General features: G+C 40.3%; 1 protein-coding gene across 1 annotated transcript; it reads left to right on the top strand.

The window, feature by feature from the left end:
- Positions 1-3,060: 3,060 nt before the first annotated feature.
- On the top strand, positions 3,061-13,824 carry LOC132977953 (inter-alpha-trypsin inhibitor heavy chain H3-like). The gene is made up of 14 exons (XM_061042894.1): positions 3,061-3,219; positions 3,827-3,987; positions 4,100-4,204; positions 4,543-4,705; positions 4,806-4,916; positions 5,039-5,167; positions 5,313-5,429; positions 5,585-5,753; positions 5,852-5,962; positions 6,256-6,437; positions 6,552-6,731; positions 6,828-6,946; positions 9,241-9,473; positions 13,009-13,824. The coding sequence occupies exons 1-14, from the start codon at positions 3,148-3,150 to the stop codon at positions 13,131-13,133; spliced, it is 1,977 nt and encodes a 658-aa protein (XP_060898877.1). The 5' UTR covers positions 3,061-3,147; the 3' UTR covers positions 13,134-13,824.
- Positions 13,825-13,880: the final 56 nt, after the last annotated feature.

Here is a 13,880-nt window from a genome sequence, read left to right as displayed (position 1 = left end):
GAGAGCTTTGGGTAGTTTCTTGGTGAGTTAGTAGAGATAAGCGGGAAGCTAGTGTTTTCCATTCTGAAGTCATGATGACACAATGCACACGTCATTTATTTGTTAAAATGTTAAATATTAACCCATGAAACTTTATTTCATGGGTTAAAGATGTAATTCATTATTGATGTAAGAATGATAATCAATTTGATAATAAATGCTGTACAGTTTAAAATATTGCATGTATTTAATCATTGTGTTGCAGTAATGATATTGAGAATTTGAATTGAATCTCATGATGGCCATATAGACCACCTGTCTTTTGGATCTTTCGAAATAAGAGCTCTTGAACTGAAAGACATTAACCTATCTGACTAAATCTTATTTGACTTGACTTAAACATAAGAACAGTCAAACTTTAAGGGAGCGGTTTGAGAGTGTGGCTGCAGGATATGATATGCGCTTCGTATCATACATACATGTGTACATCGTATCGTGAGGATCCCTCAGCCATGTTTGGTTCTCGTGCTAAGGCTATGTTACAACAGGCCCAAGAAGCGAGTCACTGTTCCCACAAGGTTTCTGGTGCACTGGTCAAGCTTTGCAGGAGGTGATGGACTGGACAGTCCAGCAGGCCCCCTGCCCCAATACAAGGGCCAAGCTGGGACTCTGGGACATGAGAGCTACCTTTGATGCTTGCTGTGGTAGAGGATGAGTTAAAGGCAAGCCATGTGAGGGGGCCCAGATCAAAGGACAGCCTAAGCCCCCGCCTCGCCCCTGATGCCAGTCCGGGTCCAGCCTGCCACTGCCGGTCTGGTGCATGTCTCACAGCTTGGAGGACACTGGGTGCGAGCCCCTGGGTAATTTTCTACCATGACCCAGTGGTATCATATTAAATTTGCCCGTCCTCCTCCGACCTCAAGGAACCCAACTGTCTTCACAGTGATGAATCCAAAATTCAAGACTGTGCTCAAGGTTGGAATTTCCCCTCTGCTGATGAAGGTGACCATCAGAGTAGTTCCACCAGGCAACAAGCAAGCTGGTTTTTATTCCCGGTATTTTCTCATCCCAAAAAGGGATGGGAATCTCTGTCCCATTTTAGATCTGAGGGGGCTCAACAAATAACTCAGACGTTTGCCATGCAAGATGTTGACTGTCGCGAGGGTTAAACAATCCATCTGGAGGGGAGATTGGTTCGTCACGATGCCTATTTCCAGATTCACATCCCGGAAGGGCACTGGCGGTTCCTCAGTTTCATCTTTGGAAGAAAGACATACCAATTCCTCCCATACGGGATCTCCCTAGCTCCCCGCACCAGGTGCACGGAAGCAGTTCTGTTGCCGCTGCGACTGAAAGGGATCAGGATTCTGAATTATTTGGACGACTGGCTCCTGTGTGCACGTTCAGAGGAGCAATGTCGGGCTCATTTGTCCTTGCTCCTGGATGGCCTACAGCATCTAGGCCTGCATCTCAACTGGAATTAGAGCAGGCTGGAGCCATCACAAAGGACGCAGTTTCTCGGCCTCATAATGGATTACCAGACTGCACAACTTGATTGACTCAGGAGAGACAGGTGGCCCTCAGGGGATGTCTCTCACATTTCAAACTGGGGGCAAGGGTCACATGGGGACTGTCTCTCCGCCTCCTGGGGCTTATGGCATGTAAGTGTGACGGTGTGACCGCATCAGCCTCAACAGGCAGGGTAGCCTGTGTTCCCCACGCCTGTGCAAACTGGCACACCGGCTGTGGCTTTGGCCATATCCCAGGTTTGGATCCCTGAGGGCGGTTCATGTGCCAGGGGTGAACAATCTGAGAGCGGATCAGCTGTCCAGGGGGGGTTCAGACCCAGGAGGTTTGAGGCTACACCCTCAGTTGGTTGCAGGTATCTGGCACCACTTTGGACGAGCTGCAGTCGATCTGTTTGCATCGCAGGAATCCACCCACTGTACCCTGTTCTTCTCGCTAGGGAAAGACAGTCCTCCTTTGGGAGTGGACGCCGTTGCTCACCCATGGCTAAAGGCCCCGCTTTAGGCTTTCCCCCCTTTCATGCTCCTTCCACCTCTTCTGTAAAGAGAGAGAATGGAGGAAATGAGGCTTGTCCTAGTGATGGTTAGCGGAGATCTGCTAGACGGGACTCCTTGGGAACTTCTAGTGCGGCAGGATTTGCTGTCACTGGCAAACAGGACTCTGTTCAATGCCTTGAGAGGAAAAGGGCTGTTAGCCATGCAGCTGTCACAGTCGGTGGACCAAACTCTGCAGGGGGCTCGTGCCCCATCAACGAGGGCGCTCTATGGTCACAGGTGGAGGGTCTTTATGACATGTTGCAAGGAACATCAGGTAGATCCTCTGGCATGCTCAGCCCCGGAGATTCTGCAGTTTTTGCAGAAACTCATGGATGCAGTGTAGTCACCCTCTACGCTAAGGGGTATGGTGGCGGCTATCAAGGCAGCCCGTATAGGAGGATGCCAATTATTCGAGGAAGTTGGCAACCTTGTGCCCCATTTCCTCAAGGGGGCCAGAAGGCATATTGGCCGTCAGTGTAGATCTTCTCTCGCCTTGGAGCTGGTTCTAAAGGCTGTGGAATGAACTCCGTTCGAGCCCCTGGATCCTGTTGACTTGAAGTGATTATCCCTTAAGTCTGCCCTACTGCTGGCACTGGCCACCGCCAGGCGGATTGGAGAGCTTCAGGCTTTCTCCATTCATGTGGACCTCTGCAGGATCCCACCAGAGTGGTCAGGGGTGGTCCTGCAGCTGAATCCAGCATTTCTCCCCAAAAGTGTCAGTTTTAATTTTTCCTTGTCTGTTAGCCTGACGTGGCTGTTCGGAGTGGAAACCTCTCAGACTGGCTGGCCTTGGTAGCGTATCGTGCTTTGGCATTAGGTAGCAGTAACTTTTTTTTAGCTTGACACCATGGCATTGAATTCATTTATTTATTTTACTGAACTTGTTAATTTTGGTTAGTTATGTGTGTGATTCCCAGCAGTGTGCAATGTGTTCACGTGGGCGGGAGTGTGTTTCTGTGGGTGGGCGTGTTTTTATCCTGTGTACCAGTGAGAGAGAGAAAAGAAGAGTTTGACCTTTCAAAAAATATTTACACATGCTGTCCTTGTCCGTCTGAGTTTAAAAGGCCATTTCAGCTGTCTTGCTTGCACTCTTGTAAGCCCCATCATGGCAAGAGCTGTGGTGCAAGTAACCCTCTTTGGGCTGCTGCTGGCTTTGGTAACCACACTACCAAACAAGGTAAGATACTTATATTACCTCGTGTAAAAGAGCTGCATAGAAACTATACAATCAATCCAGCAAATTAATTTATACATTTCAGAGGCTTTGGTGTTCTTATTTTTCTGTATGTTACACCACACTAAACTTTGTCCTGATAAATGCCTGCAGGCTCAATAACTTGAGTGTTGCTTCATGTTTGTGTGTTTGTGTATTTCAGACTTGGCATTTAGTAAGATTTGGCAACTATGCTAAAAGGAATTGTTGAAAGTTGACATTTAAAAGTTCAGATAAGTTACAAAAATCTGTTTCTTTTGGTTTGTTTGTGTGTGTGAATATGTTTATACGGTCACATTATGGGGTCTAATCCCCCTTTTTAAGGACATAAAAATGCCCCCATGGTGTTAATCATTAAGTAAGACCTAAGGGATAAAGGAAGTGTGCCATGTGAATCTACTGGATGGAAAAAAAGAACTGGGTGTTTCTGCGTTTAAACCAATAACATTTTACCAATGCCGTCTGCCTTTGCTTAACATCATCATCTGACCTTTGGTTAGTTGGTCCTCGGCCAGAGAGATTAAACAAGCTAATTACTTGATTGTGAAATGGGCCTCCTGTATTTGCTCAGGATGACTGGGACATCTACAGCTTTCACATCAACTCAACAGTGAGCAGTCGTTATGCAACCACAGTCATCACAAGCCGTGTGGCCAATCGAGTGGACGAGTCAAAGGAAATAGAATTTCAAGTCCGGATTCCCAAGAATGCCTTCATCAGTAAATTCAGAATGTGTGTACATAATGACTAATTCATTAACAATAAATGTAAACATTTAATCATGAAATAAATCATGGGTCATTATTAATATTTATACCAACATAAGCTTGTCCTCGGTCTTCAGGTTTATAGATGGCCAGGCATACGATGGGGTTGTGAAATCTAAGGAGGCGGCTAAGCAGCAGTACACTGATGCTGTGTCACAAGGCCAGAGCGCTGGGATTGTCAGGTACATGGATCAATAGACTGAAACAGTATATTGCCAGGTCTTGGCAATATACAAATGATTTCTAGATTATATATCCTATAAGATCTTGTGTGTCCTTTTCATTAGAGAGGAACAAAGTGAAAAATATTCTTGAAAGTATAAAAATGTTCTTTTTCTGACTTTTCTTAGATATCTATTTTTGATGTTAAAATCCTTCAACTTAAACAATCTAAGAAAATAAAATAAAATAATTGTAATTGCTTCCATGGGCTTTACTCCTGATGAAGGGTCAGATGTACGAACTGTTTTAATTTAAGGGACCCACTGCTTTAAAGCCATGATAATCCCCTCTGTAAAAGTTCTGTAGGGAGGACTCTCGAAGAATTCAAGACCTCTGTGAATGTAGCAGCTCACAAAAAGGTCACTTTTGAACTTACATATGAGGAACTACTGACACGCAAACTGGGCAAGTACGAGCTGCAAATCCACGCCCGACCAATGCAGCCTGTAAAAGACTTCAAGGTTTGAACATTCTGTTGGTATTTTATTCATGGATGAACCAGGAAAACAATACTTGAGTGATAACATCTCCATAACTATGTCATTTATTTCTCTAAATCAGGTTGATGTGTACATACATGAGAAAGCTGGAATCAATATCATGGAGGTTAAAGGTGGACTAAGCACCAATGCCATGGCTAATGCCATCACCAAAACACATTCAGACACACAGGTAGCAGTCTGATCTTTGTTCAGCCCATTGCCCCCAATGGTTTTCTGATGGTATTTGACATTTATTCTGGCCTATTTCTCAGCCTGTCAAGGGTGTATAAATCTGAATTTTCCTGTTACCAGGCGTGGGTGTATTTCTACCCAACTGAGGAACAACAAAAGACGTGTGACCGCTGTGGAGAGCAAGGCATGAATGGAGATCTGGTTATTGTTTATGACGTCAACAGGGACAACTCATTTGGAGACATCAAGGTACAGCAAGAGTCCTATCTTTTTTTTTTTACATTTTTGACTTTTAATGAAACTGTTAGCAGCATCTCATATGTATGGCAGTTTTGCCTTTGCCTTACCAACAATCTTTTCTAACCAGTCAAAATTTCATCTTACTCTTCCTTAGAAGTCATCAGGGTACTTCGTTCATCACTTTGCTCCATCTAATCTTGCCCGAATACCAAAAAATGTGGCCTTCATTATTGATCAAAGTGGCTCAATGCACGGCAGAAAAATACAACAGGTACAGTTTATGAGAGTGTGATTTTGTGACAAATTACTACAAGAACTTTGAGGCATTTTTTAATTTTCAGCCTGTGGCATTTAATATACCAACTACAAATACAAATCTTCTGAGATGAACAAAAGCTGTAATGTTTTAATGTTGTTTTTAACCAGACCCGAACTGCATTGATTCGTATCTTGAATGACCTGGCAGAAGAAGACCACTTTGGTCTGATCACTTTTGATGGCTCCATTTTTCACTGGAAACGAGAGCTTGTTCAGGCTACGGAAGAAAACCTGGCTAGTGCCAAAACCTTTGCACAGCGGATACGAGATAGAGGAGGTGAGGTTTTTTTGTAGGGAAAATACTTTTTTATGAGACAGTCACATTTGACAGCAGAATGTTAGCGTTGAAGCATTTTTGTTGTCGTTCTATTTCAGCCACGGACATTAACCAAGCAGTTTTAGAAGGAGCACGAATGCTGAATGCAAATCCCAGAGAAGGCTCAGCATCTATTCTCATACTGCTCACAGATGGAGACCCAACCTCAGGTTATAATGAAAAAAAACATGCATATCACATATATGCATTGCATTGAGAGTGCTCTAAAAATACTATCTTACATTTTTAAGCTGACAATCAATGGCTTGACATCTTCTTTCTGCTGATTAAACTCCATACTTGTGTGACTTGTGTTTATTACAGTGTGATGTTCATAATAACAACTGCATTCTGTGATGACACCATTATGAGCTCATCACAGATTAATGGTTTGATTTTACTGTCGAAGGGAAATTGAGTTCAGTTTTAATCGTCAAACTTCATGTTGGTCTTCTGTCTGCAGGGGTGATAAATCTGGAAGTAATTCAGTCAAATGTAAGAAAGGCTATTGCAGGTAAATTCCCTCTCTACTGCCTCGGTTTTGGTTTTGATGTCAATTTTGAGTTCCTTGAAAAGATGTCACTGCAGAACAACGGTGTGGCTCGACGGATTTATGAAGACTCTGATGCTGAGTTACAACTCAAGGTAATTTAAATCCCTCACACTATAAATATTTGTTACATTTCAATGGAAAAACTGCTCTTACTCTGCTGTGGAAAAACTAGACATTAAACCAGAGTCCAAACTGTATGTCAACAGGGTTTCTATGAAGAGGTGGCAACTCCTTTGTTAACAGATGTGACAATGGTTTATGAGGGTGGGATTAATCTAACCCAGACTAACTTCAGCCAGTATTATAATGGCTCTGAGATTGTTGTGGCAGGTCAGATCACTGACAACGACATCGGAACCTTCACTCCACAAGTTGTGGCTGTTTCGGTAAGGACAAATCCACACTCGCCTGAGCTTTCAATTTCTTAGCGCTATGTAAAATGTAAAAATAACTGACATCTGAATGTATTTGTTCAATGACAGAGAAATAGAAAGGTGGTGTTTCCTGGAACAAATGTTACAGTGGAGTCAGCCGATGTGTCTGACAGTAACATCCAGAGAGTTTGGGCCTACCTCACAGTAAAACAGCTTCTAGAGAAAGAGTGAGTGTGATGTCCAACATCTTTTAAAAATATATATTTATCCATTCATTATTTTCAACAATTGTTTTTTGAATGGCTACAACCCCTCATAGTTTGATTTGATTAATTAAATGCAAACTCTGTTGTCTAGATATAATATAATGTAATGAAAAAAGAAAGTACTGAAACAGGCCCATCATAATTTCCCATAGCCAAAAGTGGTGTGTCTGGATTGCTTTTTAACTTTTTTTCACTTGCTTTTGTCTGATCAACAGTCCCAAGAAGCAAGAAAACTTGCATTAAGAATCTTAGTCAGATAGTTGTTGTTTTTTTAATCAAAGTTATTATTGATTTAATTAATTAGCTGTCACTCATTCGACCATTACCTAAGACTTTAGACTTTATTGTCCTCAAAGGGAAATTATTTTGCACAGCACCGTTACTGTCCAAACAGACAAGTCCCACCAAAGAACATTCATACACAGAAAAACAGAGTATAACACAAACGGAGTTAGACAACAGTCAAAAGTTCCCACTCTGGCCTGTTCAGCGAGGCCTTCTGATTAGGGCCGCTATAACTGCAGACTTTCTGCACCTCATTGCTCTATACCTCCGTCCTGAGGGAAGTGGGGCGAGGTGAATGTTCAGTGGGTGTGTGATGTCCTGTTCTATTGAGGTTGCAATGCGTGTCATGGCCCTGTTATTGAGTTCTGTTAGGTTGGGTGTGGGGAGACCGATTATTCTGGCAGCTGTGGTTGTGATGCATGTGAGTTTGGCCTTGTTTTTTACAGACAACATGTTGAAGAAGCAGGTTGAACAGTACAATAAGATGGGCTGGATCATGCTCTGATATAGCAGTAGGAGGAGATAGGGGGCAACATAGAGTCCTTTCAGTTTGTGGATGGCTGACAGTCTTTGATGGCTCTTTCTTTGGATGTCACTGGTGTGCTGTTCAAAACTGAGTTGGTTGTGTAGTGTTACTCCGAGATATTTAAAACTGTTAACTATTTCCACTGCTTGGGTATTTTTGAGAAGTGGATGCTGAGGTGAGGGGGGACTGATTATTAATTATTTTGTCTACGGGACATTGAGATGAAGATGGTTATTCTCAAACCACTGAGTGAAGTTTGTGGGCTGGTGCAGTCATTGGTGTAGAGTGTGTACAGGAATGGGCTTAATACACATCCTTGTGGTGCTCCGGTGTTAGTGGTGCAGGTGATGAGGTTGTGGCCACTCGCACAACTTGAAGCCTGTCATTGAGGAAGTTGTGAATGAGGTGGATCAGGCAGTGTTGAGCTGGTGTAGTTTCTGGATCATCAGATGCCTTTGGATGGTGTTGAAAGCACTGCTGAAGTCCACGAAGAGGATTCTGATAAAGTGACCTGGGTAGTCTAGGTGCTGAAGGAGAGGTTACCCTTGGTGATGTTACCCAGTCGGTCATGTTGAGGAAATTAGTAAGACTTGACTTCACACAAGAAATGATTCAGTAAGACTCATATGGCTTAAGTTGAAGAAAGTATATAAATACAAGATGACTCCAGAGGAGAAATTGAGTAACAGAACACGTCTGATACTGTGTCTTGCTATGCCACTTCTGCTAGACTCTTACAAAGGCTTTGCATATAGCCCAAAAGATGTTATTGATGTCAGGGTCATATTGACCCTTCTAAACTAGTCTGTGATGTCTAGGACAATTTAGTCTACCAAACAACATTGCAGATAAAGGGGAAGATCCTTGACATGTTAAGCTGTCCTTACTTTCTAGTCACAGCTGAACTCTATTAGCTCTGACTGACATCAGAGAACAATGAATCAACAAAATGATGTCTGTACATTTAAATCTAAATGGTTACAGAAATTCCACCACATGTCAAGCCTTTTGTTTTCACAGGACAGGTAAGAAGATTTACAATTCCAAAGTTTAAAGTGTAATTTTAAAAATAGTTCTTACATTTTAGCCATAGAAGCAAAACAAAAGTAGATATACACGGTTGACAACTTTAATTTGGTGGCAAATATCGTTACTGTCCCTTACAGAATTTACCAGACATGTAGTAGCCTGCAGGCTTATGGCTATTTCACACCTTGCAGGGCAACTGACTGTTCAGCGGCTTAAATGCAAGAGCTTTGCATACAAAAGCAAAACCTAGAAAAACTTTTTCATTGGATGTGGAAGTTGAATACAGTGTTTGTAAAATGTTAAAAAAACAGTTATATGTTGGGTGTTCTGGGTGGTAAAACGATACTGGTGACTGGAAACCCCCAGCATCTTTCTTCTTCTTTCTTATTTCAAACATACACAACTTGTGCCACAGACTGCGGTTATCTGGACCAGAGAAGGAGAACGCTAAGAAAGAGGCCTTGGAGCTGTCGCTGAAATACAGCTTTGTGACCCCACTCACATCCATGGTGGTCACCAAGCCTCCTGGGGAGAGCTCAGATGTGCTCAATAAACCCAAGGAAGGTGAAGCACCTCAGACCCCAACCTCTAATGCGGGGCATTACGTACCCGTGGCTATTCCAGGTAGTTCTGCCAGGTCTTTTGGTGGTGAGTAACACAAATGTGAACAGAACAACAAACACAGTGCAAAAACTGAAGAGTTCAACATTTGTTTTCAAATGTCTCTTATCAGGGAAGGCAAAGATGCGTAAAGGTAGGACATAAGTGTGTGTGGCATCAGGCGGGGGAATTACACAGAATGAAAACAGTAAATTAATTGTATAAATATAATTTCAAATGTAAGTGTGGATTTCAACAAAATAAATTATGTGACTTAACTAATCAACAATTAATAAAAACTATTAATTAAATAACTTATTATTAATTCACAGTTTTCAATTAAATATTTGAAACAAGTTCTTTTTAGCAAATAAACAAATCTAATGCCAGGCTTTGTAATTAATCAATCGCAAATTTAAACACTATTTACAATTGGTTATGTCTACCTTTATAATGTAATTGTACTCTATTCTTCTCTTAATTAAGTGTTCACTTAAATGCTCCCTTTATTCCCTGAAACTGTATCTAAAATCTGATTACCTTACCAACCTTCCTCTCCACATACACACACATGCTAGCTGAGGAGGATTATTGTAAATGACATGATCTATAAAATGATCCAAAAGAACATGATGTTTATATGGGGTAGCTTTGGCTCAGTGGTAGAGTCAGTCATCTCTCAACAGGAAGCTCAGGGGGTCAATCCCCAGCTCCTGCAGTCAAATTTCAAAGTGTCCTTGGACAAGACACCTAACCCCATTGTGCCCACTGTATGAATGAGATCAGTTAATACACAAGTCTCTGCCTTCAGTGTGTAAATGTGGTGTGAATAGGAGAATGTGACCTGAGCTGTAAAAAGTGTATTGAGCAGTCACAAGACTAGAAAAACGCTACACAAGTTCAAGTCCTTTTAACATTTTACACATGTCACTGATCATATGCCATCATTTAGTAAAAAGGAAACACATTCCTGCAAATTTTGTTGGCCTTTAGTTTTGATTATGTTGTCAAACTGAAGCTAATCAACTAATCAGATTGAAGAAATTTATGAATTAACTTTTAATAAAGATGAACAAGGAAAAATTGATTATCCTAGTTTGGCTTGCCGTTAACTATAACACTAAACATACTTAATTAAATATATCGTCGGGTGTGGGTAAGTAAAAGCACGGGGACAACTTCTGCTGTGAGTCTCACATACTTTAATGTCTGTCCGTAACAAAGCATGACATATCCAGACTGCACAACAACAGCGACACCTTACGTGTCTTAAAGCAATATCACTCCTCCAACCGTAACCATCGGTAACTTTAAAGGCAAAGTTCATCATATCAAACAGATACTCTTGCAAAGTACAAAATGTAAATATAAATGGAATTAGCATTAAATCAAATAATGTATAATATCTCAACCTGAGAAAATAAAGATCTTTAAAATAAAACTTCACAAAAATAAATCTCATCGCCATTTTACATTAATTTAAAAGCCTGTAATTAATCATTTTATTTTTTTAATCATGTCAGCACAAATGTTGTTTTCATTCTGTGTAGCAAAGCGAGTTTTAGACTTTCACCCAAAATGCTTCTAAACAATCTATGCCAATTACAAGTTCAGGCGTTCAGTTACATGCGAGACAATAAATTTCCTTTTCCAGTGGTCACCAACCTTTTTAAGCCCAAGATCCCTGACCTCAGCTTTGGTGAAAGGCAAGATCTACCTATTGAGGAAAAAAAGGACAGCCCAGATTGTACTTCCAACTTGAGGCCTTTTATTTAAACTAATTGTATTTGAATTACAGTAAATGCGTTGGTCCAACTTTCAAACTCTTGTTACCAAGAAAACAGTAACAGAAAATAAATGCATATGGCTAATTTTCCACTTGTATGAGGAAATTATTGTTTTCATAAAAGACAACAAAGAAAAAAAATCTCCACACTTGCAGTGAGCAGATCATATTAAGTGCCATTGTAAACCATTTTGCTTTCTAATTACATGACATGCTTTAGTTCAAATTTGAGAATTTTAGCAACTAAGGAAACACTAACAAAAAATAAAGGCTTGAGGCTTATTTTCCATTTGTATGAAGAAATGATTTTGTTCATAGTAGACAAAGAAAAAATCAACACACTTGCAGTGAACAGATCATTATCAATTGAAGCTTCATGCAAGTTAATACATTTAGCCTACCATGTGTATTTTAGAAAGTAGAACTCTAACATGTGCTAACAAAATTCTTAGTCAGTGCAATTAAGATAAGTACAGTTATGTGTCCCCTCCCATCCTCTGCATCACTTTTCACATCATCAGAAGGCAAAACTGTTGCAGTCATGCTACTCACTGGATGGCTGTGACTGAATACTGTCTGTGAGTGCCTTGTAGTTTGGCTCATAGCTACAGACAGCCAGTCTGAGACAGTCAGTGAGGTGTCTGTCAGTTAGGCGGCTCCTGTACTTTGTTTTGATTATTTTCATTTGTGAAAATGTCATTTCACAGAGGTAAGTGGATCCAAAGTAGGCACTCACTCTTAGTGGGTTAGTGTTAGGGTTAGGGTCATTAATTCCTCTTCCCATTCTGGATGGAAATTGTTAGTTTTTCGCCTTCTTTCGCGGCGCCTCCACCATGCTAGCAAACTGTTATTAGCGAGTGCCGTGGCTCTAAAATGCAACAGTTGATTCAAGAGAGAAAGAGAGAGCGCACTTGCAAAAATAACATTAATCAGGCACGTTTTTGTCCAAATTTTGTATTTAGTTTCAGGAGTGGTCAACAAGATGGCGATCACTGTAGTAAAGGATTTGGCTGACCGTCCTAGCTTTGCTGATGTTGCGGTGGATCGTGGTAATATTTTTCTTTTCTAATTCTGATCTGGTTTTTTTCTTTGAAATAATGTTACAAAATGTGCCTGATTAGATAAAAAGCACAAAGTCAACACATACATCCACCAAGGCGGGAGTGTCCTCTTAATTTGTCCTATGAAAAGTGAATGAATAGAAACTTCCTGTATCTGTATCGTAACACACAAAAGGAAAGGTTACAATTCATATGTGCATGAATCAAATAACTAAATAGAAAAGGTCTATACAAATGTTGATGTAAAATATCATTATAAGTATTTCATCTTTAATCACACACTTTTTTTTGTGAGAGATTTCCCAGACAATACTGTAGGGGAAAAAAAGAAAGAATTGGCTTTGATTTCATATTTAATGAGTTACTGTGAAGTGGCTTTACATCACATAAATTAGTTGTTATAACTTTGCCCATACTGAAAGAAGAACTTACAGGGCAGAACGCCGAGATGTTATGAAGAACACTCTAATGTCAGCTTCCCTTCACCAAACATCCTGTTTTTTGACCAGACTCAAAAAATGAAATGTATAGATTTACATAGACAAGGCTGTATAGAATTTGTGCATTTCAGTTTGAGAACTATAAAACAAAAGATAATGTGTTAATGTGTTGATTGAAAAAAATTCTAAATGGACCACTTTCAAAGCATTTTTGGAAAAACACCTGAAATCTTTTTAAGATTCGTCATAAAAATTAATTTTACTTGCTTAAACTGTAACTACATTCGTGTAAGCAGATTTTCTTGAAGAAGAATTTGATGCTATATATGAGCCACCCAGTGCTACAATGGGAAACGCTATAGGTTTAGGAGTATTTAATAGATATAATTCATGGTACTATTTACAGTATATTGTGCTGTAATTCATTTAAAAAAAATAATGATCAATAACAAAAGAGGCTTTGATTATTAGTTCCAGTTAATCACAATTTTCAAACCTTTGTATTTTTTAACACTATCCTGGCAGCCTGTTGGGGCCCTGGCCACCCTGCCCTCCACCTGTATCCGCCCCTACTGTCCAGCCAAAGTTATCGTAGCCCATCCAGCTCATGGCGTCATCACTACATATTTGAAGTTGTCTGTTATTGTCATGTTAGATGCAAACAAAAGACCACTCAAACAACTACATTTACACTCTGCACAATTTTAGCCAGATGTTTCCAAACATCCTAACTTTAGTACATAATCTTATGTTCAGTTTACCATTACTGCCTGAGAATTACAAACCACGGCTCACAGAGTGCAACAGATAAACAAATACTTGAACAACAAATACTTAAATCTCATACATGTTGTTTGCATTGATGATCTATTTATGTGCAAAATATCTTGTGACAGAAACAGATTTCCTTAGTGAAATCTAAACAAAGATGTTTATTAAACGTTTTCAGTTAAGAATGTCTTTTCAGCAGTGGCCAAAGATAGTTTTTAATCTTTTAATGCAAAAACTCTCAATGGAAAATGTGTCACATTTATTTAAACAAATTAAGCACGGCATGCATTTTGTTTAAACCTTTTTTGGATTGTCAGATTATTGGGAGCTAGTTTTGATGCTGTTTGATGTTTGTTGTGTTTCCTGTGGCTTTACTGTGATTATGACTCTGTTGCTC

Source organism: Labrus mixtus, chromosome 7, assembly GCF_963584025.1.
Source record: "Labrus mixtus chromosome 7, fLabMix1.1, whole genome shotgun sequence".
Taxonomy (NCBI): Eukaryota; Metazoa; Chordata; class Actinopteri; order Labriformes; family Labridae; genus Labrus; species Labrus mixtus.
The sequence above is the reverse complement of the archived record's forward strand: the minus strand, read 5'-3'. Positions and strand labels throughout refer to the sequence as shown.